The 26,497-nt window shown below is 41.6% G+C and overlaps 1 protein-coding gene across 4 annotated transcripts in view; it reads right to left on the reverse strand.

The window, feature by feature from the left end:
- Nucleotides 1-26,497, reverse strand: part of tmtc1 (transmembrane and tetratricopeptide repeat containing 1) — a 128,608-nt gene that overhangs the window by 81,474 nt on the left and 20,637 nt on the right. For 3 of the 4 annotated variants that reach the window (XM_023349870.1, XM_023349871.1, XM_023349872.1), the window contains exons 2-3: nucleotides 26,222-26,399; nucleotides 2,549-2,622 (exon numbers count right to left, since the gene is read on the reverse strand). In XM_023349870.1, coding sequence (XP_023205638.1) covers nucleotides 2,549-2,622; nucleotides 26,222-26,399 — 252 coding nt within the window. The remainder of the gene's footprint in view (nucleotides 1-2,548; nucleotides 2,623-26,221; nucleotides 26,400-26,497) is intronic. The other variant, XM_023349873.1, reaches the window with a different exon arrangement.

Consider the following 26,497-nt stretch of genomic DNA (forward strand, 5'->3'; position numbering starts at 1 on the left):
TTAGTGATGTCATCAAAACGTACTGAGTGTTTTCTATTAAATTGAGTATTGTATTTTGTTTACAAGTTTGTTTGTTTTTTTTCTCTCATTATTATTATTATTATTATTATTATGTATACTTTAAGAGTTTGAGTAAGAAGACGTTTTTGTTTTTTTTTTGCTTGTTTGGACTTCCTGTGGACAGAGCCTGTGGCTTTAAAAGCAGGGCTCTGCTCCACAGGGAGGCAGTCGGTGGCTAGACTCCTGAGAAGTCACACTGAAGGTGATGGACTCTGACAATGAATGTACTGCTGTCTGTCTGATTTTAATCTGCCTTGGACGTCCTTTGTATATATTTTGCACCTGCCACCTTTGTTCACCTGAAGAAATGCTTAATAAATTTCAATAACGTGATCTCCGGCCTTGACCAGTCATTTATGTTTGACCAAGTCATAATAGAACCCTGCCACAGTGTAAAAGGTGTAACTGCAATTAAAGATCACTGATGTGTTGGAGGTAGATGGTAGGTGAAAGGTTAAGGGAAAAAGGGGAACTAACAGGAGAGCAGAGATGATCATTGCCTTATTTGGAAACAGATTGTTGAACAACTTAAACTTTTCAAAGAAAAGGTTGTGTAGGCAACAGACATAGGAGGACCGTTGAGCAACCCTGGGTCATTAGAACAGACATTAGGACATAATGTCTCTGACACAAAGATGGATATGAGATCATCTATCCAAGCAGTCAGCCAATGAAACAAGCACAGCAACAGTGCTAGCCAATGCAAACGCACCAAAAGGGTGGATAAACCCTACATAGGGTGAGTGCAAAAGAGGAACCTTTGATTGGATCCTCCAGGTAGCATCGAGCCAAGATCGAGATGGACAAAGAACTCTGCAGCTGAAGAAGAGCCGGGGCCACAGAGCCGAAGACTGTCCAGCGCATGGGGACCAACCCATCAGGCCCACAACATGTGGCTTCAAATCGCACTTTTCTCGTCAGCTGGGTTCAGACCCCAAAGACAAAGATAAAGTTAAAGGCAAAGACAAAGAACAAAGGCAAAGAAGAAGAACTGGTGCCTTCCTTCCATGAGGTCAGCGTATCTACATCTCAAAGGACCAGAAAGATCATGAGACAAGGTGAAGGGAGCATCAGAGCTGCAAGACAAGAAGCTGAGGAACGCTACACACGAGAAAGTCATCCTAATACCCACGACCTGCCGCTCTAAGTCAGTACTCTTCTTGCCAGCACCCAAGTCCTGTGTGACCTCACCATACATTCAGAGACGAAAGCTCATCAGACCAACAGAGATCCCTGCCTTCGTCAATCAACCTCCTCCTCCTGCTGCAACACCTTCTTCATCGTCAGGCCAGTTCTGGGGTTGGAAAAGTCATACTCCATCCGTCTCTCTCAAAGGTTCTCTTTTTAGTTCTCAGTGTCAGCATTAGGGATAGATAGGCTTTAATAAAATATTTAGCATAAAGAACATCTAAAAGATGTTGTGGACATTCAATTAATGATTCACCTCAAAGTTCTTTGATGGTTGTAAAATACCTATGATGTTTGATTCTGGAGAGGAAAAGGTGGAAAATGTTTTATAGGTTGCTTGTAGCCCAAAACTATATGTAAAACAACGTCCTGGGACTCACCCGAGTCACTAAAACCAACCTGGTTCAATAACAAATGCAAGTTGTAATAAAGAGAGAGTGACTGTTAGCAGGTGTTTTCTGTGAAACTAGTTGATTGCAGGCTGCTCAGTCTGGCTGATTCACAGGGGGAAGAAGGGTGAGGCATCTGAAAGAAGGTCGCCAGGAACCAGGCGAGTCTTTCTCGACACCAGCTTCAAACAGTTTACTTCAGTTCTGGACAGGGTAAATCCCAGCAGATTTAATGAAACTCAATTCACCTGTTAGATGGAGAGCTGGTAGCACATCTCCCCTCTCAGAAGAGGAGGCAGAGAGTGAGAGAGTAGAGGAGGGAGGGGCGTGGGTGTTGCGCAACAACAAAATATGAACACACAATAAGCTCAAGCAGTATCTGTCCATTTTGTTGACACGGCGTGGCAAGTAAAGTATGCCGTCCTTGATATTTCTCTGTTCATTGGGGATGAACTGTTATTAATCTCCCATGATGAAAAGAATCTATTTTCTTTTTCTAGTAGGCATCCTAATAGGCTCATGTTTTACTATATTTCATATGTGTGAGGTCAACATTTTCTGTTTATTCAGACTTTAATACAGCTAACAACACTTTTTAATACAATGATGCTTTTTTTTTTTTAGAGTTGAGCATATTATGAAAAGTTTTCTGTTCATGTTATGAAAGATTGTCAATTCCCTTGATACAAGAGAAAACACTTTTTTTTTTTAGAAAAAAAGAGAAAAAGCTGCGTATCAATCGTTAGTCAATTGATGCATCAACTTTAGATGAATTATTCAATAACTTGCATCCCTAATACCAATGAAGTAACTGCATGGGTGAATCTAGCGATGTGTCAGTCCAAAGTTCCAATAAGGGGAACTTTATAAGCTTGTGTAAATGAGGACACTGTGACGCTGAGTTGCCTTACCTAATATAGAGGTGGAACGTCAGCAGGAACAGCAGACAAGCCAAGACATCAGCTCTGCCCACAATGCCAGACACCTGCAACACATACATGCAGAGATTTCAGAAGAGTTAATCTGCTAAAGTAGAGGGAAATAAAGTACAGTAGGCTGCTGAAGAAACTGCTAGATTTTAAAGAACACCCTCTATGTTACAAGTTCAGCTAAAAACTGCAATTACAGAGTTGTGCACTGATAATGTGAAGGTCAGAAAGACTACCAATATAATACTTAGACATACACAAAACAATTATCCAGGGATTGGAATTGATGATCAATGACCTTTGCAAGTCTAATACCAAAAATTGTATTTTATCTTCCATTAAGCCATTGAATGCTTCAATCTCACAATTTTTGTTCAATAAATATATCACCCAACAGCATGTACTTAGAAATGCTTTTCTTGGACTTAAAACAATAGATAACAGTAAGTGGTATTACCTTTCATGGATTAATGGGGATACTTTAATAATACTTTAATCATTTGCTAAATTCAAAGCTATTATGTATATTAAAAAAAATCCACAGCACATTATTTCTTTTATTATACTCCTAAACGGATAAACAGATTAGAGCTAACAAAATCAGGAAAATGGTACTAACAGAGAGCAGGGTTTCCCCCAGAAAACTTGCTAAGCCCGGTTGTCTTAAGTTGACAGGAAATGTAAAAATATTACTGGGTAATTATATATGTTATGAGAAGACATTGTCAGTGAAATGGTAATGCACAACTACGGAGTCTTAAAAACAACAAATAAAGGTGGGATTCAAGATGGCGGAGGGAATAGGATCATAGTCAGCTAGCTCTCCAGAGTTGGGTAAAAATGCCCACAACAAAATTGGAACTCGATAGATAAATCTAGAGCATGAGTGAGATAAGCAAGAGAAGAAGCCGGAAAAACTATAAAAAGCAAGACAGAACCGAAGAGCTGCCCGTAACGGAAGAAATCTCTGAACTCGAAGCTAGCGAGCTACAGCAGAGAAAATGGAAGAACACGATATACACTGCTCAAAAAAATAAAGGGAACACTCAAATAACACATCCTAGATCTGAATGAAAGAAATATTCTCATTGAATACTTTGTTCTGTACAAAGTTGAATGTGCTGACAACAAAATCACACAAAAATCATCAATGGAAATCAAATTTATTAACCAATGGAGGCCTGGATTTGGAGCCACACACAAAATTAAAGTGAAATAACACTACACACTGATCCAACTTTAATGTAATGTCCTTAAAACAAGTCAAAATGAGGCTCAGTATTATGCGTGGCCTCCACGTGCCTGTATGACCTCCCTACAGCGCCTGGGCATGCTCCTGATGAGGTGGCGGATGGTCTCCTGAGGGATCTCCTCCCAGAATTGGACTGAAGCATCCGCCAACTCCTGGACAGTCTGTGGTGCAACGTGACGTTGGTGGATGGAGCGAGACATGATGTCCCAGATGTGCTCAATCGGATTCAGGTCTGGGGAACGGGCTGGCCAGTCCATAGCTTCAATGCCTTCATCTTGCAGGAACTGCTGACACACTCCAGCCACATGAGGTCTAGCATTGTCCTGCATTAGGAGGAATCCAGGGCCAACCGCACTAGCATATGGTCTCACAAGGGGTCTGAGGATCTCATCTCGGTACCTAATGGCAGTCAGGCTACCTCTGGTGAGCACATGGAGGGCTGTGCGGCCCTCCAAAGAAATGCCACCCCACACCATTACTGACCCACTGCCAAACCGGTCATGCTGAAGGATGTTGCAGGCAGCAGACCGCTCTCAATGGCGTCTCCAGACTCTGTCACGTCTGTCACATGTGCTCAGTGTGAACCTGCTTTAATCTGTGAAGAGCACAAGGCGCCAGTGGCGAATTTGCCAATCCTGGTGTTCTCTGGCAAATGCCAAGCATCCTGCATGGTGTTGGGCTGTGAGCACAACCCCCATCTGTGGACGTCGGGCCCTCATACTATCCTCATGGAGTCGGTTTCTAACCGTTTGTGCAGACACATGCACATTTGTGGCCTGCTGGAGGTCATTTTGCAGGGCTCTGGCAGTGCTCCTTCTGTTCCTTCTTGCACGAAGGCGGATGTAGCGGTCCTGCTGCTGGGTTGTTGCCCTCCTACGGCCTCCTCCACGTCTCCTGGTGTACTGGCCTGTCTTCTGGTAGCGCCTCCAGCCTCTGGACACTACGCTTACAGACACAGCAAACCTTCTTGCCACAGCTCACATTGATGTGCCATCCTGGATGAGCTGCAGTACCTGAGCCACTTGTGTGGGTTGTGGAGTCCGTCTCATGTTACCACGAGTGTGAAAGCACCACCAACATTCAAAACTGACCAAAACATCAGCCAGACAGCATAGGTACTGAGAAGTGGTCTGTGGTCTGTTGCTGCGCAACACCCCCCCCCCCCTCCTTTCTGTCTCTACTCTCTCACTCTCTACTTCCTCTTCTGAGAGGGGAGATGTGCTACCAGCTCTCCTTCTAATGGGTTAATTGAGTTTCCTAAATCTGCTGGGATTTACCCTGTCCAGAACTGAAGTAAACTCTGTTTAAGCTGGTTTCGAGAAATGATTCGCCTGGTTATCTGACGGCCTACATCCAGGTGTCCCACCCTTCTTCCCCCTGTGAATTAGCCAGACTGAGCAGCCTACAGCCAACTAGTTTCACAGAGCACACCTGTTAACAGTCGCTCGTTCTCTATTTTACAACTTGCATTTGTTATTGAACCAGGTAGGTTTTAGTGACTCGGGCAAGTCCCAAGGATGACGTTTTACATTTGGGCTACCAGCAACCTAAAAACATTTTCCACTTCTTCCTCTTCAGAATCAAACATCAGAGCTATTTTACAACCATCAAAGAACTTTAAGGTGACTCATTAACTGAATGTCCACAACATCTTTTAGATTTTCTTTATGCTAAATATTTTATTAGTAAGGCAGTTTTGCAAGGGTCAGTACAGCTTAATTCAGTAGCAGAAATAATCAAATAAGTAAAATCAATCATCTAGTCTATCTTTCCCTATTGCTGACACTGAGGACTTAAAAAGGGAACCTTTGAGAGAGACGGACGGAGTTTGACGTTTCGAACCCCAGACCTGGCCTGATGATGAAGAAGGTGTTGCAGCAGGAGGAAGATGTTGATCGGCGAAGGCAGGGATCTCTGTAGGTCTGATGAGCTTCTTCTCCGCATGGATGGTGAGGTCACACAGGACTTGGTGCTGGCAGGAAAAAAGGCACCAGTTCTTCTTCTTTGTCTTTGCCTTTGTCTTCATCTTTGTCTTTGGGGTCTGAACCCAGCTGACGAGAAAAGTGCGATTCGAAGCCACAGGTTGCGGGGCTGACGGGTTAGTCCCCATGAGCAGGACAGTCTTCAGCTCTGTGGCCCCGGCTCTTCTTCAGCTGCAGAGTTCTTTGTCCATCTCGATCTTGGCTCGAAGCTGCCCGGAGGATCCAACGAACGGTTCCTCTTTTGCACCCACCTTTTATAGGGTTTATCCACCCTTTTGGGGCGTTTTTATTGGCTGTCTGCTTAGACAGATGACCTCACATTCATCACTGTCCTTCAGACATTATGTCCTGATGTCTGTGCTAATGTCTCAGGGTTGCTCAACCTCCTATGTCCGTTGTCTGCACGACCTTTTCTCTAAATAAGGCGTTGATCATCTCTGCTCTCCTGTTAGTTCCCCTTTTTCCCTTCCTTTCACCTACCATCTACCTCCAACATATCAGTGATGTTTAATTGCAGTTACACCTTTTTACACCATTTCAAGTTCAATGTCAAAATCACATTTATATCACATTTATTTTCTTTAGCTTCTCTGATTTAGTATTCATTTATGATTTTATAACCATAACTTATTAATCACTCGCATTATAATCCTAATGTGAGTTATTACAGATGTTTTTCTGAAATGAAACCAAGAATAATACATGATTCTAATTATTTAATACCAAAGTTACAGTTACTTGTTTTTCTTGTAAGTGTTCCCACAAATATAAGTGTAAGTATTATTACAAGTAAACCAATATTAATATAAGTATTTTACTTTGAATCTTATCAAATTACTCAAATGTTTAGATTTCATTCTTTAAAACTTTCATGATTTAAAATAAGGAATAGTCTCAGCTATTTTTATAAATCTGCAGGCTGGAAACTTACTTCCTCTTTTTCCAGGAGACCTGCTTTTCCTGTTTAATGACTCTCTCTGACTGACTATGATTTCTTATGATTAGATAGAAAAAAGTAGAATTAAAGCAAAGTTTGCATGAGACAAAAACAACACACACAACCAGATTTATTTTATTGACACTTAAGTCTACTGTTGGGCCTAGATGTCACTTGAATGATTCATTTTAAAGATAACTTTATTTATTATTACTGTTAAACTAAAATCTCCAGCATGGGGAAGTGGGATGAGCTCGGATTTTCTTGACAGGTCCCAACTGCAGAACCACTCCTTTATTGAGTGTGTCTTGCTAATAGCCAATAATTTCCACCTGTTGTCTATTCCATTTGCACAACAGCAGGTGAAATTGATTGTCAATCAGTGTTGCTTCCTAAGTGGACAGTTTGATTTCACAGAAGTTTGATTTACTTGGAGTTATATTGTGTTGTTTAAGTGTTCCCTTTATTTTTTTGAGCAGTGTATATTCCTGTTTAGCCTGTGGGAAGACACAGGCATTAAAAAATGTGTTGGCAATATTCAGTGGCGCACACTGGGTTGTTTGATATCAGACAGAATGGGTCAGGAGAGGAACCGCAGACCCGTCAGAACCTAAAGAACCAGACATCAGTCTCTTCATCCCTCAGTCATTTCCTGAGACCGAAAAATAATATAAATGGCTATTTAAAGAACAACTCATACAAATAGATTAATAGTAAATAAATAAATATTGTGAGGAGAACATTAAAAACGTGTTAGGATTGTGTAGGAAAAACATTGATATCTTTTATAAATACAGTGTTTTGTGGTCAATATTATTTCACCATTTTATTAATGTGGGTTGTCAGTTTGGATAAGGCTTCCTATCAAAATATAAGAATGATAGAAAACATGCTAACAAAAAGCCTCAGACCTGCAGCCCACAGGCGGTTCTAGACACAGGCTAACAGAAGTGGCTCTTTGGCTCAAATATATTAAATGATGAAATATTGCAACATTTTTTGTTTCATTCTTTTTTAATTGCCCTGTAGGCAGCAATTTATTCACATATATGTACATTTATTATTATTGATACTTTAATTAAAAATGAGTTGTACAAGTTTATGTCGTTGGGGGGGAGGGATAACATGTTTGCATACACTTCAGAAAGTATGTAGTTGCGCCCCTGTAGATGTGTTTCTGTGTGTGACAAAGGTGTCAAATCCCGTCGCTAACATAAACACAAAAGCTATAAATGTCTGTCAAGGTGAGAGTTCATCTATTAAACTCACTGAATATGAATACATAAACCAAAAGCTGGATTGTAGAAATTTTTTATAAGAGTACCGCTCCACTGAGGAAACCATCTCCTCCGCCCTACACCTGAGCCTGGCTCACCTGGAGGAGAAGAACACTCGTGTGCGGATGTTGTTCCTGGACTTCAGCTCAGCGTTCAACACAATCATCCCACAGCATCTGGCAGAAAAACTGGGACACCTGGGCTTCAGCACCCCCCTGCGCAACTGGCTGCTAGACTTCCTCACCAACAGACCTCAGTCAGTCCGGATCGGACAACACACCTCCGATGTCATCACCCTCAGCACAGGCTCCCCTCAGGGCTGCGTCCGGAGCCCTCTGCTGTTCACTCTGATGACACACGACTGTGCCCCCAGGTTCGCCACCAATCACATTGTGAAGTTCGCGGACGACACAACGGTGGTGGGCCTCATCAGAGACGACAACGACCTGGACTACAGAGAGGAGGTGGAGCAGCTGGTGGACTGGTGCAGAGACAACAGCCTGATCCTGAACGTTGACAAGACGAAGGAGATTATCGTCGACTTCAGGAAGAACCGGCCCAGCCACGCTCCACTGCTCATAAACAACTTGGCTGTGGAGGTGGTCAGCAGCACTAAATTCCTGGGGGTGCACATCACAAACGACCTCACCTGGACTGTGAACACCACGTCTCTGGTCAAGAGGGCACAGAAACGCTTGTACTTCCTGCGGAGGATGAGAAGAGCACACCTGCCCCCGCCCATCCTCAAGACGTTCTACAGAAGCACCATAGAGAGCATTCTGACCAGCTGCCTCTCTGTGTGGTGTGGAGGCTGCAGCGCCTCCGACTGGAAGAACGTGAGGAGAGTGGTGCGGACAGCAGAGAGGATCATCGGGGCCCCCCTTCCCTCCATTCAGGACATTTCATCCCAGCGCTGCGTGTCCCGAGGCCGAAACATCATCAGTGACGCCTCACACCCCCACCATGGACTGTTCTCCCTGCTGCCCTCTGGAAAGAGGTTCCCTGCGGTCTCTGATGGGAGAATCGTTGGAGGGCGGGCAGGTAGGTAGGCAGACAACCTGGAGCGGATCTTGGCCAGTGTAGATGGCCTTCCACCGGTCTTCAACGGAGGTTCTTGGATCTGTATGCGGGTTTCTTCAGGGATTTTTCTCCACGGTACCATGAGGGGAGAACCTGTAAGAAGACACCAGAATAACTCAGGTAGCTCGAAAACGCAGACGGGAAACAATAGGGACTTAGCTCAGAGTACCATTAAAGGTTAACACTCAAGTGCTGGAGAACCGGCCGCCCGCTCCTTTATGCTGGAGATCACGACGCCGATTACGCACAGGTGCACGGAACCGATCCTCCAACAGACCGCAACCTCATGGCTCCTGGTGGAAAAGAAAGCTCCCTACCAGACTAAACTCCAGCACCCAACAGTACCCCCCCATCAACGGCCGCCACCTGACAGCCCAGAAGACAGAGACGATCGATACGCCGTTATAAGAGCCGGATCCAGGATAAAAGAACCGGGTACCCAAGAGCGCTCCTCCAGGCCGTAGCCCTCACAATCGACGAGGTACTGCCACCTGCGACCTCGCCGACGGGAGTCCACGACCCAGCGGACAGTGAAGGCGGGATGCCCATCGATGTCTCGGGCAGGAGGAGGGGGCTCGGAAGGAGGGCACAACACACTGGTCTGGACAGGTTTAACTTGGGAGACATGGAATGTGGGGTGAATACGTAGAAGACGGCAAGCGGAGACAGACAGCGGTAGGACTGAGTCCGGAGTCAATTTCATAAGGACCAATGAACCTTGGAGAGAGTTTTTTAGACAGGGATTTAAAGGAAATATCACAAACTGAGAGCCAAACCTTCTGTCCAGGAGTGTACTGTGGGGCGAGTCTTCTTCTCCAGTCGGCGTAGTGGCGATTCTGTTCTGCAGTGCGATTGAGGGTGGAGACAGTTCTATCCCAGATGTTTCTGCAGCGACGGATATGGTGCTGCACGGAGGTGACAGAAATTTCTCTCTCATCGGACGGAACATTGGAGGCTGGTATCCTAAGGAGACTTCGAACGGAGAAAGACCTGCCGCTGCGGAGATGTGTGTGTTGTGTGAGTATTCTACCCAAGGCAGGAACTGGCTCCAGTCGGATGGATTGGTAGACGTAAAGCATCTCAGGGTAGATTCGAGCTCTTGATTCAGTCTCTCGGTTTACCCATTAGATTGTGGGTGATAACCTGACGTTAGGCTGGCTTTAGCGCCAAGAATTGTTCCCAAACTTGAGACGTGAACTGGGGACCACGGTCTGACAGGATCTCCTGAGGTATGCCATGACGTCGAAAAACATGTTTAATGAGGAGTTGCGCTGTCTGGGAGGCTGTGGGGAGTTTTCTGAGAGGGATGAGGTGGCAGGATTTAGAAAAGCGATCAATACTAGTGAAGATGGTGGTCATACCTCTGGAAACGGGAAGTCCAGTAACAAAGTCAATGGAGATGTCCGACCAGGGACGTTTAGGTATGGGTAAGGGCTGAAGAAGAACGGCTGGTGGCTGATGTGATGGCTTGTTTCTGGCACAGGTGGAGCAGGCGAGTACATATTCCTTCACATCCTTATGTAAGGAGGGCCACCAGAAACGGTGATTTATGAGGGCTGTGGTGCGACTGATTCCGGGGTGAGCAGCGAATTTAGCTGTATGCAACCAATGGATCAGACGAGCTCGGACAGCAGACAGTACGAAGATCCAATTAGTGAGACCGGTTCCAGGATCTGGTTCAGTTTGCTGAGCTTGATGGATTATGTCCTCCATTTCCCAGGTCACGGAAGCAACGGTGCAGCTAGTAGGAAGGATGGTGGTCGGGGTCTTTTCAGAGTCGTCAGGTGAGTACAATCTTTACAAGGCGTCTGGTTTAACATTTCTGGAACCGGGGCAATATGTAATGGACAAATTTAACCTTGAAAAGAACAGAGACCAACGGGTCTGACGGGGGTTGAGTCGTTTGGCAGATTGGAGGTAAGACAAGTTCTTATGATCCATCCAGACCAGTACTGGATGTTCAGCGCCCTCCAACCAATGCCGCCACTTCTCCAGAGCCAGCTTGATGGCCAGCAACTCACGATCGCCCACATTGTAGTTTCGTTCCGCAGGTGAGAGTCTACGAGAGAAGAATGCACAGGGATGAGTTTTGTTGTCGGAGGCGGAAAATTGAGAAAGTACAGCACCTACCCCCGTCTCGGAGGCATTCACCTCCACAATAAACTGTTTATTAGGGTCTGGTTGTATGAGAACCGGTGCATCAGCGAACAGAGACTTGAGGTGGAGAAACCCCTTCTCTGCTTCGGGGATCCGTTGGAACGGTGTTTTAGTGGAAGTGAGGGTGGTGAGGGGCAGGGCTGTCTGGCTCTAGTTACGAATAAATCGTCTGTAGAAGTTAGCAAAAGCCAAGAAGTTGCAGTTGTTAAAGGGTCTGCGGGACCGGCTACTCCAAAACCGCCTTAATCTTTTCTGTTGTTGGTCGGACCTGCCCGCCCTCAAGTATGAATCCTAAAAATGTTACAGATTGTTGGTGGAACTCGCATTTCTCTGCCTTCACAAAAAGCTTATTCTCTAAGCGACGTTGCAGGACCATCCGGACATGCTGCTTGTGTTCTGTGAGGTTTCTGGAATAAATTAGTATAGTAGACAAAGGCAAAGATATTTAGGAAATCTCGGAGAACGTCGTTTACTAGGGCCTGGAAAAATGTTGGGGCATTGGATAAACCAAAAGGTATAACTAAATATTCAAAGTGACCTAAGGGAGTTTTGAATGCTGTTTTCCATTCATCCCCTTGGCGGATGCGGAGCAGATGATAAGTGTTGCGTAGGTCGAGTTTAGAAAAAAACGTGGCGCCATGAACTGGTTCTAGAACAGAGGAGAGAAGAGGTAATGGGTATTTATTTTAATGGTAATCTGGTTAAGACCCCGGTAATCAATGCAGGGTCTCAGTGATCCATCTCTTTTTCCAACAAAAAAAAATCCCGCTCCTAAAGGAGAGAATGAGGGACGGATGATTCCTGCCGCCAAGGAGTCTTTAATGTAAGTCTCCATGGCTTCCTGTTCGGGTCGAGAAATGTTATAGAGATGGCTGGAGGGCAGTGGGGCTCCGGGGAGGAGGTCTATGGCGCACTCGAAAGGTCGATGAGGGGGAAGTGACTGTGCTTTAGTTTTGCTGAAGACGAGTGCTAAATTGTGATACTCTGCAGAGATGACAAATGAGGGATTCTTTGCTATTGGTAATAAGGTAGATATAGATTCAATACCAAACTGTGATTTTATCTGTTTCCAAATACGTATAGTACTGTGGATGATGTGGTTATTGTTGTATGCCAAGGTATCTATACTTGTGGGTGACAGAATAAGAGCACCAATTTCATGAGGGCTGCAGTCTTCTTTTTCCATTGTGATCCAATTGGATTGTGTAAAACTGCGATCTAGCCAAATTGTAATTGATTGTGCAAGGGGTTCTAGGGCTAAGGCAAAAGTAAGGGTGAGAGCGAGCAGCCCTGTCTGGTGCCCCTATGTAATTGAAATGCAGGAGATGGTGTCTTATTAGTGACAATTCTTGCACACGGTGTATGATAAAGAATTTTTAACCATTTTTCAAAGTGTTCACCAAGATCATATCTTCTCAGGGTTGCAAAAAGGTAGGACCATTCTATTTGGTCAAAGGCCTTTTCCGCATCGAGGGAAAGGACAGCCAAATCAGAAGTGTCCTCACTCTGAGAGTAGATCACATTATAAAGACGTCGCAAATTAAAGAAAGAGTGTCTGTTTGGTATAAAACCCATCTGATCAGGATGAATTAATTTATCCATTAATAAAGTCAACCTATTAGCTAGAATTTTGGCTAGTATCTTTTGATCATAGGCTAACAGTGTTATTTGCCTGTAATTACCTACTTCCTCAGGATCCTTATCCTTTTTTGGTATTAGTATAATAGTGGCTTCTCTCATAGTAGGCGGTAGGATAATATCTGAGTTTGCTTGGGTGTACATTTGTAGCAAATAAGGTCATAAAAGACTTCCGGTTATGGCGTCTTACTGAGAAGCTGCTCGGCTCTGAGCTCCGACCAATATACCCTGCATTTAGATATCTAGACCACTAAGATATTTTTCGTACGAGCAAATTCTCTGGGATTCAATTCAACCTGCCAAGATGCCGAGTAAACACAAATTAAAAGCGAAAACAACCAGCAAAGAGGGATCCGAAGGAGACGCTAGCAACGAAGTGGAAACCGAGCACATGGAGGAGGCTAACACTAGCTCCCAGACTTCTGGAGCTAACCTCCTGGAAGCAATTCAAGCTTTGAAAACTCACTTCACCATGCAACTACGGGAGGTTATAACTTCGAATCAAGAAATTAAAGACACAATTGGAGTATTCCTCGAGAGGCTTACCTCTGCAGAATCCCGCATAAGCAACCTGGAGGACGGCGTCGCCTCGTTAACAGGCAAAGAAGCAACCATACAAAAGAAAATCCAGGATCTCGCTTTGAAGGTGGACAAGCTTGAAAACAGAAGCCGGAGATCCAACCTGAGGCTTGTGGGTTTACCCGAGAAAACAGAGCAAGGGGACATCGTGGCTTTTCTGCAGACCTGGCTGATGGAGGTCCTGGGGCGGGACGCGTTTCCATCCCCCCCATTATCGAGCGGGCCCACAGGCTGCAGGGCCAGAGAGCTCCTGGCGGCCCGCCACGCGTGATCATCATGAAAGTCCTAAACTATCAAGACAAGATGAGGGTGATGACTGCAGCCCGTCTGAAAGGAAAGGTGATGTACAACGGTTGCCATGTGATGTTCTTCCCTGACCTGTCCGCGGATGTGGTGAAACAACGGAAACAATACGACCGGGTGAAACAACAGCTCCGTAATCTGAATATAAACTTTGGACTGATATTCCCAGCAAAGATGAGGATTTTCCACCATGATAATCGCTTCCTCTTCCACACGCCAACGGAGGTGGAGGAATTTATACGGAAAACAAGACAACAAACTGACAGGTAACCACATTTACACGCTAGATGGCGCCAGCAAGGTTTAATAAGGATCAATACTCCATTTGATCGGTGATCCTGGACGATACACATTTCGACTAAGCGGTGGGGAACAATTTTTAGATACCATGGTCGGGGTTCGCAGTTTAAGGTTGTGGTAGCATAGCCAAGTCACAGAATAGAGGGGAAGGGGAGGTGGAGATTCCCACTGGTGGGAAATCTCAGGAAAGTCTTTTGTGTTTGTAAATGTTCAGTGTTATCAAGGTGCAATGTTCTTCAAGTTGTAAATTGCAAGTTCCTACAGTTGAGACAAAAAACAGAAAGAGATGATATATGGACATTAAGCAAATGAGTACTGAGTCCATTGTTGATGTGATCTCCTGGAATGTAAGAGGCCTTAGGAAATTGATCAAGCTCAAAAAAGTAATGAATAGACTTAAACAATACCATCCAAAAGTGGTTTTTATCCAAGAAACACACTTACTTACATATGAAGTTGCACGACTAAGAAGAAGATGGCCGGGTCAAGTATTTTCAAGCTCATTTTCTCCACATGCTAGGGGCATGGCAATTCTTATTCATAAATCTTTACCTATTTGTATAAAAAAGACTATCATAGATCCTGTTGGGAGATTCATAATAATCCAAGCCTCAATGATGAACCAAAACTTAATTTTGGTTAACCTGTATGGTCCTAATATAGATGACCCTGATTTCTACAATAATTTGTTTCTCTCTATTATAGCGTTCCACGGTGATGTAATCTTGGGTGGAGATTTTAACTGTACTTTAGATCCTAATCTCGACCGATCATCGGGTTTAGATTTGTAACACCCTAAAAGTAGATGGGTTATACAACATTTTATGTCTGAACTAAACTTAAGAGATATATGGAGAGTACAGAATCCAACAAAGAAAGAATATTCTTGCCACTCAACTACCCATAATAGCTATAGCCGTATAGATTATTTCCTAATTTCAAACTCCTTGGTTACCAGAATTAAAAGTTGTGCCTACAAAAGCATATTGATCTCTGACCACTCACTACGCATGCTTAAATTTTCACCCTTAATTGCGTTTAAACGTAATCCTATTTGGCGATTAAAACCCCACTGGTTGCAAATGCCCAAATTTCTGAAATATATTGAGATAAATATTAATGATTACTTCAGCCTTAATAAATCTGAGACCACAGCTACGTAATGGGAAGCCTTTAAGGCTTTTATACGGGGTCAGATGATAAGCTACACAAGAAATAAAGCTAATAAAACTATCATGGAGATGCTAAAACTTGAAGAACAAATAAGTGACTGAGCTTGAGATAAATCTAAAGGGTTCTAAAGAAAGGCAACAAGAACTGCTAATATTGAGAGCAAAATATGACAAACTATCTACTAACAAAGCTTCATCAGAGATATTCAGATTGAAACAATCCTACTACGATCAGGGAGAGAGGGCAGGAAAACTTTTAGCGTGGCACATTAAAGCTTTGCAGAATGAGAGGGCAATAAATGAATTACAACTGCAAATGAAAACACTACTGATCCTCAAAAAATTAATGATCTCTAAAGATTATTACTCAAAATTATATACGTCTAAAGGGCACATACCACAAGCAACACTAGACTCCTTTCTTAAGTCTGTAAACATCCCCACACTTAGTGAAACAGCTAAATCAGAACTGGATATGCCAATATCTATAGATGAACTCTCAAATGCAATAGATAAATTAAAATCAGGAAAATCACCTGGTCCAGATGGAATTCCTTTGGACCTATATAAAATATTTAAAAATGAACTACTGCAGCCCCTCTATAATATGCTATTAGAAAGTTATACCATTAAAGAATTACCTCCTTCCTTGTGAAATGCGATCATAACAGTTCTACCTAAATCTGGGAAATCTCCCACTAGATGCGAATCCCTCTGACCAATCTCACTTATAAACTCTGATGCCAAAATAATATATAAAGTTCTAGCAATCAGACTTGAGAAATTTTTACCATCCCTTTCTGACCCTGATCAGAACGGATTTATAAAGGGGCGGCAAGCTCACCATGGTATCCGTCGTGTACTGAATATAATTCATGCTAAATATGAACACCCTGATACAGCTTTGCTTTCACTTGATGCAGAAAAAGCATTCGATAGAGTGGAACATAATTATCTCTACAAAGTTCTTTCTCAATTTGGTTTTGGTAATTATTTCATAAACTGGATTAAAATACTTTATAATAAACCCTCTGCCTCAGTTATAACTAATAACATTGTATCTAAATCATTTACTCTAGGTAGGGGCACGCGTCAAGGCTGTCCCCTCTCAACCCTCCTCTTTGTTCTGGGAATTGAGCCATTGGCTATTGCCATAAGGAATAATCAAAACATACATGGTGTCAGAATACAAAATATTGAATCTAAAATTGGACTATTTGCCAACGATATTATTTTAATGTTGTCCAATCTAAGTTGCTCAATCCCCCAACTACTTAAAACTATCAATGAGTTTAGTTATATTTCCGGTTATAAACTTAACAAATCTAAATCCACCATCCTATTTTTAAAACAGGCTGAAAGAAATAATCCTCCAATTCATACAATATTTCAGGTGGCAAAAGACAGCCTTACTTATTTAGGCATAAAAATTACTCCAAACATAGATGATCTGGTTCAGGCAAACTACACACCGGTGGTTAACTCAACAATGGAATCACTTGATAGATGGTCTACCTTACCGATATCTATGATTGGCCGTATAAATATTCTCAAAATGAACGTTCTCCTTAAATTCCTATATCTTTTCCAGGCTATCCCTCTTAATCCTCCCGACGTTTTTTTTTTACAAAAATTCAGACCATCCTAAATAACTTCATTTGGAACAACAGACGAGCCAGATTACGCTTATCATTATTATATCTTCCATATGACAGAGGAGGGCTAGGTGTGCCAAATTTCAAGTGGTATTACTGGGCTGCTCAGATCTCTAGTGCATCCTGTTGGTTTTCAGCAACTGTTCAGTCGTGGGTAAATATAGAAAATATAAATACCACTCCCTTATCCCTAAATTCATATCTATACTCAAGGAAATGCAAAAAGTTATTAAAAAATACTTCCAACCCATTTGTTAAAAACACTATCCGAGTATGGTATGATGTACATAAATACAAAATGAAATACCAACACTATCCCAATTCTCCCCGATCTGGGGCAACATGACATTTGAACCAGGTAGGAAAGACATGGGTTTTAAAACATGGTATGCTAAAGGTTTATGCAAAATTTCAGATTTATTTGATAAAGGGATTATGATGAGTTTTGAAGATTTGAAACAGAAATTTGACATTCCAACTAAACTTTTTTTTAAGTTTATGCAAATCAGAAGTTTTGTCTTGGGTACTCAAAGGTCTCTACCATTACCTAGTCTTACTTCTATAGAAGAATTGGCAACAAATTGCCATTTGAAGAAGGGCCTAATATCCCGTTTTTATAACATCATCAAAGACAGCTCCCAGACATCCTCAGAACACAAAAGATTGGCCTGGTGTGACGACTTGAAATGCAATATATCAGTAGAGGAATGGCAGAGAGCCTGTCTGAAGGCACAGACACAATCTATTAATACTCAATTCAAGTTAATCCAATACAAATGGTTGATGAGAACATATGTTACTCCAACATTACTAAATAAATTTAATTCCAACATTCCGGACACATGTGCTAAATGTGGAGATAAAGGCAATTTGATTCACTGCCTTTGGGAATGTCCTGATATTCAGAATTTTTGGAAGGAGGTTTTGGATAAAATTTCACTTATCGTCGGTACTAAACTCAATCCCTGTCCTAGGTTGTGTGTCTTAGGAATTTTTCCCACTCAAACTCAAATAAGCAAGGTTGATCAAAAATCTATAATTTATTGTTTGGTGCAGGCTAAATATAGTATAGCCAGGTCCTGGAAATCTGTAACCAGACCCCAATTAAAGACTTGGATGTCTACATTATCAAGCTCTCTTGCCTTGGAGAAACTCACCTATATGATTAAGGGTAAATATTGTGTGTTCAAAAAGATATGGGAAAAGTTTTTGCTATTCTTGGAAAATATAAATACTCATAATGATGATTGACTGAATGTACTCTAGCTAATTTTGCTTATGCTTATATTCTTATAGTGGCTGTAAGTCTGTTATCTTTATGTTAATTCCAAATGTACTCACTTGCTCAAAAAATGTATGAAACGGAAACACTGACGTCAGGATGATAGAACCAGGAAGGACGATGCCATCACCTCATACTTAGCTTGTGGACTGTGATTAAATCTCTTGGACTAAGTCTCAAATTACACCCCTGAGATAACAAACTTAAAGTACTCTGTCTCACTGCAATCAACTAATGTTTGTCACCTTGAATGTTTAAGTTGTTAATGTGTTTTCTTTTGGTTTTGTTAGGTGTTTTGTGCACTTGTGAGTTATTTGTCTGTGTCTCTTTTGAAATGTAAAAGACAATAAACAGATTTTTGAAAAAAAAAAATAATAATAATAATATGGTCATAAAAGTTCACTAAATTCTTTATAAAATTCCCCAGGATATCCATCAGGACCAGCTGTTTTCCCACTTTTCAGTGATTTAATAGCAACCTGAATATATATGCATGAGAGATTTGAATTAAGAGAGCTCCTGTCTTCCTCAGTTAAAGTTTGGAGATTACAACTATCTAAAGACTGCTGTATAATTAAATCATCTTTTGCAGCATTGGAGGAATACAATGATTCATAAAACTGTTTAAATCTATGATTAATGCCTTTGTGTGAGGTTAAAATGTACCCATTTTCTGATTTAATTTTGTTAATTGTACAGTCACTTTCCATTTTCCTTAATTGTCTAGCCAATAATTTATTAGGTTTTTCCCCAAATTCAAAATATTTCTGTTGAGTAAAAATGAAAGCTCTAGTAATGTGGTCTGACAATAATTGATTATATTTGTACCTCAGTGAAAGAATTTTTTTACGAGTTTCTGTAAAGGGGTGTGTAGCGTTATCCTTGTCCAGACGCCTAATTTGTTGCTCTACATCAGGGGTGCCCAAAGTGGGTCCTCGAGGGCCGGCATCCTGCACGTTTTAGTTCTCTCCCTAGTGGTAGTAACAACTTTTTCAGCATGTCAGTGTTCATCTTAGGCCTTCTAAGAAGGAGAGCCAGCATTGGATCCAGGTGCATTAAACCAGGGAGAGAACTAAAACAAGTAGGATGCCGGCCCTCGAGGACCCACTTTGGGCACATGTTAGGTAAATTGTATTTATTATTATCAAATATTTGTTGTTTCATGTGCCTTTATAATGTTCTTGTCTTTGTATGCCTTTATTTGTTTCAATCTTAGCATAAAGAAAGTTTCTGTGTTGTAGAATTACTTTGATTCCTTTCTCAGAAGGCCTCTCTGAGGAAGAGCAGAGACAACTGTTTTCAACAGGGTTATCGTTCAGCAGAAACCTCTGCATCCTTGACCTGTTGGATAGCTATAAAACTGTCGCCATGAAGACATACAACTTGCTCTGTTGTACCCTGTGTCTGGAACAGAATAATCTAGTGTGTAGATACCATGTGTTATGTTAGTGACTAGCATTTGCGTTGCAATTATGTGATAAAAAGGGAGAACGGACACATGTTTTCAGAACGGAAGAGACATGTGACTGAAAACATCTCTGGCTGTTCTCGCGAGTACAAAAGAATCTAACTCTCTTGTCTTTCTTGTGTTTGTTTAATCTGTCTCAATAGGTGTTTAAACCTGACAGCACACCTGCTCTAAATCCACCAACTCTGCACGATTCCTTTTCCTCCATGCTGCTCAAAAAGATATAATACCTCCCCTTAAATAGGCTTTCATAGTTTAACACAGTATTGAAGGAGACGTTCCCGGAAGGTCATTCATTTCAAAGAAAAACGTATCTGCTCTCTGACAAACTTACAGAATTCTGGCTCCCTCAACAGTTGTCCCTCCATGTTCTTTCAGTTTGGTTCAAATTATCTAAATGTAAATCCAGAGAAAGGGGGGCGTGGTCTGAAATAGCTATATTGTGATATTTTACTTCACTAGTATAGGGCAATAATTTTGCATTCATCATTAAATAATCGATTAGTGTGTACACATTGTGAACATTTGAGTGAAATGAATAGGTTTTCCCCTGTGGGTTAAAAATCCTCCAGGTATCAAATAAATTAGAGTTATTTAGGTATTCCTTAAGGAAATACTAGCATTAGAGGTCGGTGCTCTACGTGTTGATGAGCGGTCTAAGTATGGATCTAAAACAAGATTCAGGTCCCCTCCAATGATTAGATTAGTCTGCGAAATGTCAGGTATTTGGGTAAATGTCAGATGTTTGTAAAAAGTGGAGAGTCTACGTTGGGGCTGTATATATTAACCAGAGTTATAGGAACAGAGTACAATTCTCCAACTAATATTAAATATCTGCCTTCCCTGTCGGATATGGTTGATTTATGGGTAAAAGGTGTACCTTTCTTGAATAATATTGCCACGCCTCTAGCTCTCACTGCACAAGTAGAATGATAAGCTTGTTCTGTCCACCTGCATCTCAGTTTTATGTGCTCATTCTTATTAAAGTGGGTTTCCTGAAGAAAAATTACATCACTGGACAATGTCTTTAGGTGTGCTAATATCTTACCTCTCTTAACAGGATTATTCAAACCTTTAACATTCCATGTGACCAAAGTAACTTGTCGCCCTTCTTTGTTTGTGTTGTGTTAACCTCCATAACTTAGATTAGAATGAAAAAGAATATAGAGGTCCTCATAAGTGTGAAAGAGATGATTATACATCATAAATAAGTCCCAGCCCACCCCTTCAAACAAAATACTTACTGACTTGCCTATACTAAGAACCACCTGCAAAGTAAGGTGAGACCCCTCTAAGGAAGTTATAAAGAAAAGGATAAACAGAAAAAATAAATTAAGAGTAACACTCACACAACAAAGACACATTAACCTACTCAAGTAACAACTTCCCTTACTATTAACTCCTAATTAGAAGTTGAAAAAGGCTCTGCAAAAATATAAAATTCAAGCACCAAACTAACATCTGAGCGGCTGAAAAGAAATGGTCTGAAAAACATGTCAGGTTATATAAGCTACTATTTATAAATATCAGCCCACTTCAAATTGCCAACGAAACTTAAGGCATCTAATTATGTAACCAAGATGAAGATTCTAAACATTATATAAATTAAGCTGATTAAACATCACAGGACAGTCCAACATTGAGTACTACCAGAATCCAGCCACTCCACATCTGCATCAGGTGTCCGCCACTGCGTCGCCCGCGTCATCCCCACCCGTGCCAAAATGGAGCTCCGCGAACCTTTGGGCTTCCTTCGCGTCTGTGAACATTGTTTCTGTTCCTCTGAAAGTCACTCTCAGCTTTGCAGGATATAAAAGTCCATACCGAACTCCCGGCTTGTCCCGAACAAGTGCTCTGACACCGTTGTATGCAGTTCTGCGTTTCGCGATCTCGGGAGTGAAGTCAGGACAGATGTGGATCTTCTGCCCGCAGTAGGCGAGGTCCCTCTGAGTCATGGCCTTCCGGAGGATCATTGTAACTTCGCGGTAATAATGGAGTCTCACCACCAACGCCCGAGGAGGTCCTGTGTCTTCTGGCTGGACGCCTTCGTAGAGCTCTATGAGCGCGGTCCACCAGCGGTAAGTCATCCAGAGTCAGCACGTCTTTCAGGAGCTGCGAGACGAATCCGTTCAATTCTGCGCCTTTCTCTGCCCCTTCTCTTAACATTGCAATCCGTATATTTTGTCGTCTGGACCTTCCTTCAAGATCCATGTATTTTTCTGTTAGCTGATTTGTTTCTGTCCGTAGACGTTTTATCTCCAACTCTCGCGCAGTTATGGCATCTGCTGACTGTGTGGCCGCTCGATGTAGTTCAGCAATGGATACGCAATGTTGGTCGTTGGACGTTTTCAGCACGTGAATGGCATTTTGAGTCTCGGTTTTGAGGACAAGGAGTTCTCCTCTGATAGTGGCGGACACCTCTTCAATGCGAGTGTCTATTGTCTGACAAATTTCAAACTTGGTAACTTGTAGTTCTGTGCGGAGAGAGTTTATAGCCTTTAGGATGGTAGCATTAGCCATCGGATAGCTACCTTCAGGCGAGACCGGGGTGGCTGGGCCCAGTTCTTTCGCTTTCTTGTCATTGTTGGAGTTATGCATCCTCAAATTTGCTTTCATCATGTCCTGGTGCAGTTAAATGAAGTCTAGACTTTTCTCTCTCCCAACCTATTGTAAAATTGTCCAAATGTCAAGTTAGCGCCAAAAATATTTCTAAATTTGCAGGGGCTCTAGGGAAACGCTGCCTACTTCTCCATTGCTCACTAGCACCCCCTGGTTAATTTTCTAAACTACAGAAGAAAAGTTATTGTTAGGGAAGCTCAAATGTGAAAAATTGGACTGATGTTGCGATAGTAATACTGCTGTTATGTTAGATTTACCAATGTTTTATTTGATCTTTTTTTATTAGATTACTCCATTAATCGTAAGAATAATCGATAGATTACTCGATTACTAAAATATTCGTTTACAACAGCCCTAATCTACAGTCAATACACAGTCTCATTTATTGCAGCTAAAAACCAGCGATTCCCGAAACCTGGGAATAGTGATGGATTCTGACCTGAACCTTCAGAGCCACGTAAAGAGAGTTTCAAAGTCGGCCTTATATCACCCAAAGAAAATTTCCAGGATTAGAGGACTTATGTCTCAGCAAGATCTAGAGAAACTCATCAATGCGTTTATCTTCAGTCGCATTGATTATTGCAGTGGTTCCCAACAGTATTACAACAGTGTCTTCACAGGTCTGCCAAAAAAAAAAAAAATCAAACAATTGCAGCTGATCCAGAACACTGCTGCTGGAGTTCTCACTAAAACCAGGAAGATAGACCACATAACACCAGTTTTAACACCCTCCGCTGGCTCACCGTAGCTCAGAGAATAGACTTTAAAATCCTATTGTAACTTTACAAATCACTGAACGGCTTAGCACCACAATATATTAAAGATCTGCTAATGTTGTATTAACCTTCCAGACCTCTCAGGTCTTCTGGTTCTGGTCTGCTCTGCATCCCTAGAATCAGAACTAAACATGGAGAAGCAGCATTCAGCTTCTATGCACCACAAATTTGGAACAAACAGCAGAACAGGTGAAACACTGAGTTCCTTTAAATCTAGACTAAAACCCCAGCTATTTAGAGTTGCAAAAACATTTACTAAATGTGTATACTCTAGTTTTTAATGTTTCATGTTTATCATGAAACATTAAATTTCATTGATTAATGTGAAATCAATCAATGAATTAATGTTTCATATTTATCATGAAACATTAAACAATAATCTGATGTGCAAATGTAATGTTGTTGACTGTGTGTTCTATGACTTTGTATTTCTGTGTTGTATGTACTGTAAAGCACTTTGAAATGCCTTGTTGCTGAAAGGTGCTTTACAAATAAAACTTGATTTGATCATACACAATTTACAATTTTAATCAGAAGAGAGACGTTAGCCAAAGAACACATTCAAATTAATAAAATTTGACCTCATTAATTATTGCATTATCTTTCTTGCTGTTATATTGTTAAAAGTTTTAATTAGTTATGGTCTAAATTAAAATATGGCTACTATATTTAATTTTCGATTTGTGCATACGACCTTATACATTTTCCTGGGAATAAAATACACAAAAATCTAAAATTATACTCAATTCAGCAATAAAAATAGTAAAGCAGGGGCTCACAAAGACATTTACCAAATGTGTATATTCTAGTTTTTAGTTTATGTAGTCATCTTCAATAAGAAATGTAATTTTACAGTTTGTCCGTAAAGATACACTTGCACTATGCGTCAGATACAGCAGGCTGCTGTGTTCCGTCTATCTCTGTCTTACTCAAACTGTGGTCCACGGGTGCCCCTAGTGGTCCAAGAGGTATTACATGTACACAACAGTTGATTTATTGTGACATGAGCTGAAAGTGCGACGCTACAGTTAGCTTACCAAAGGATTGTGTTTAAAAATAGTTAAGGGATAAATGGCTCAAGACCGAGCCACTAAAAGGAAAACCTGTAGATACCTGTGGAAAGTTTCTCAGGGTTGCAGAACTTTTGTTTTTGAACTCTATTACAATACATAACATTTCGATCTACGTCTATGGCTATCCGGAGTGCAATATGCCAGTGACCAGGCAGTGATCAGAGCTGCGCCCCATGCTGACTAACTGCATCTTAATACCTAAAGTGGTGCTAAGATGGTAAATTCATCCTTAAGCAGAACCAGTTGTAAATGAAACAGTTTCCTTGAACAGGAAAATGAAACAATCCAAAAAGGGCATAAAATGGGGTATAAAGTGCTCTTTATGCGATTGTGCTTTGAAATAAACACTAATCTAAACCTAACCTAACCCAAGCTCCTTAAGTTTCACCTTAATAGTGCTCATTCAGCCGTGAATGACTTTACATTTCGAAACAGCATCAAGTTCCAACCTATTCTCACTCCCAAGTCGTCATATATTGACGCATGGGACGGTCCGTCCTCGTCACATATTGACGCGAAAGGGGTACCCCTTTCACGTCAATATGTGACGTGAGGGGTTTTACCCTATCCCATACCGTAATTTTTGCCCTAAACCTAACCAAATCGTCGGGTTTTGAAGGTTCGGCAGCAGTTACGAGAACCCTTCGCGTTAATAATCCACGTAAAACACATGACCTACCCAAATCATCAACATGTGACGCCGAAGGACCCTGCCCAAGTCGTCGCATATTGATGCGAAGGGGGTACCCTTTGCATCAATATGCAACGCATGGTCAGAAATCGTCCCAACTCGTCAATATATGACAAGTCGGGAGGGAGAATGTGTTGCAAGTTCTAAGCCAAAAATGACTGATGGCAATGATCTTTTTCCATTATGATGGAAAAAGACGTAATGCCAACTGAAGCATCATATTTAGATTGGTAAGGCTGATTTGGATGACATTCTTGAGTTATTTCACTTTATGGGCCATGTTTTAATAATAATAATAGTCTTTATTGTCATTATAGAAACCATGCAATAAGTTATATGGATCATAACGAAATTGGGTGATAAATAGTGCCTTTATGACTACCGGGTATAAAACTGTTCTTTAGTCTGTTTGTCCTTGCTTTAATGCTCCTGTATCTGCAGCCAGATGGTAGCAGTTGGAACAAATTGTGACTGTGGTGTGAGGAGTTTTTTAAAATGTTCTTGGCTTTCTTGAGGCAGCAGGAACTGTGGAGTTCTTCAAGAGAAGGCAGAGAGCAGCTGATGGTCTTCTGGGCAGATTTTACAGAATTATTCCTTTGGGTGCAACCATAACCACCTGCATTACAACAAGAAAAAAGCTGAACCGGAAGCACACTTAACAGCAATATTTCACCATGTAGTGCAGACCATCTTGACAGCAGAGAGCCATATCACAGTAGTGTCCACTTTGTTGACAAGAAGAAGAAAGTAAATTCTGCAGCCCTGAGCATCTTTGTGCTCATGGGGATTAAGTGTTTCACATATTTTATTCTTTTCATCTTTCTATTCAACAACTTTAGAGGTTCCCCTTTAAGTTTAGTAAAGTGAGAAAACCATGTTTAGTCAACTTTTAACACAGCTGACTAAACTTTTATTTAAATATAGTGATTTACCCACCCATCCATTGTTTAATACACTTATACTTGCAAGGAGTCAAGGGGAGCTGTGAAGCGGGGTATACCCTGGACAGGTAGCCAGTCCATCTCAAGGCAACACAAAGACAAACAACCATGTACACTCACCCCTTCACACCTAAACAGAATTTACAGAGACCAATTAATCTAACAGTCATGTTTTTTGGACTGTGAGAGGAAGCAATGGCACAGGGAAAACATGCAAACTCCATACAGAAAGACCTCAGGCCGGGTCTTGAACCCAGGACCTTCAAAATACCTATTAATGAGTTTCATCTTAAAAACTACAATAGAGTTGAATGAATAAGCATCTGCTGAAAGGTAAATCATTTTCATTTTTTAAAACAGTTACATTCTAATGCTTGAAATTCTGTTTATCAGAAAACCCTTTTTTGCAAAAACGACTAATTAAAATTCTACAGAGTGTGATAGATGGAGAACAGGTATTGAACTGTACTCACCGCCTCCGTGTGAACAGGGTGCACAGCAAAGAGGAGTGCCGTGATGAAAGCCAGGCATGGGTTCTCAAACACGCAACGTTCACATGTGTACATGAGCAGGCAGGTAACGGCACAGTGCAAGCACACATTTATGATATGGAAATACAGAGGCGTCATGCCACCCAGGAGGATGTTCAACCTGATCAGAAGAAAAACAGATATAAAAACAGTCAATCAATAAAACTAGCTTGTAGGATAAAAATAGCCCCCATTAGTTTGTGTTCGTAATCAACACAT

The sequence above is a fragment of the Xiphophorus maculatus genome, chromosome 17 (genome assembly GCF_002775205.1).
Source record: "Xiphophorus maculatus strain JP 163 A chromosome 17, X_maculatus-5.0-male, whole genome shotgun sequence".
In the NCBI taxonomy this organism is placed as follows: domain Eukaryota; kingdom Metazoa; phylum Chordata; class Actinopteri; order Cyprinodontiformes; family Poeciliidae; genus Xiphophorus; species Xiphophorus maculatus.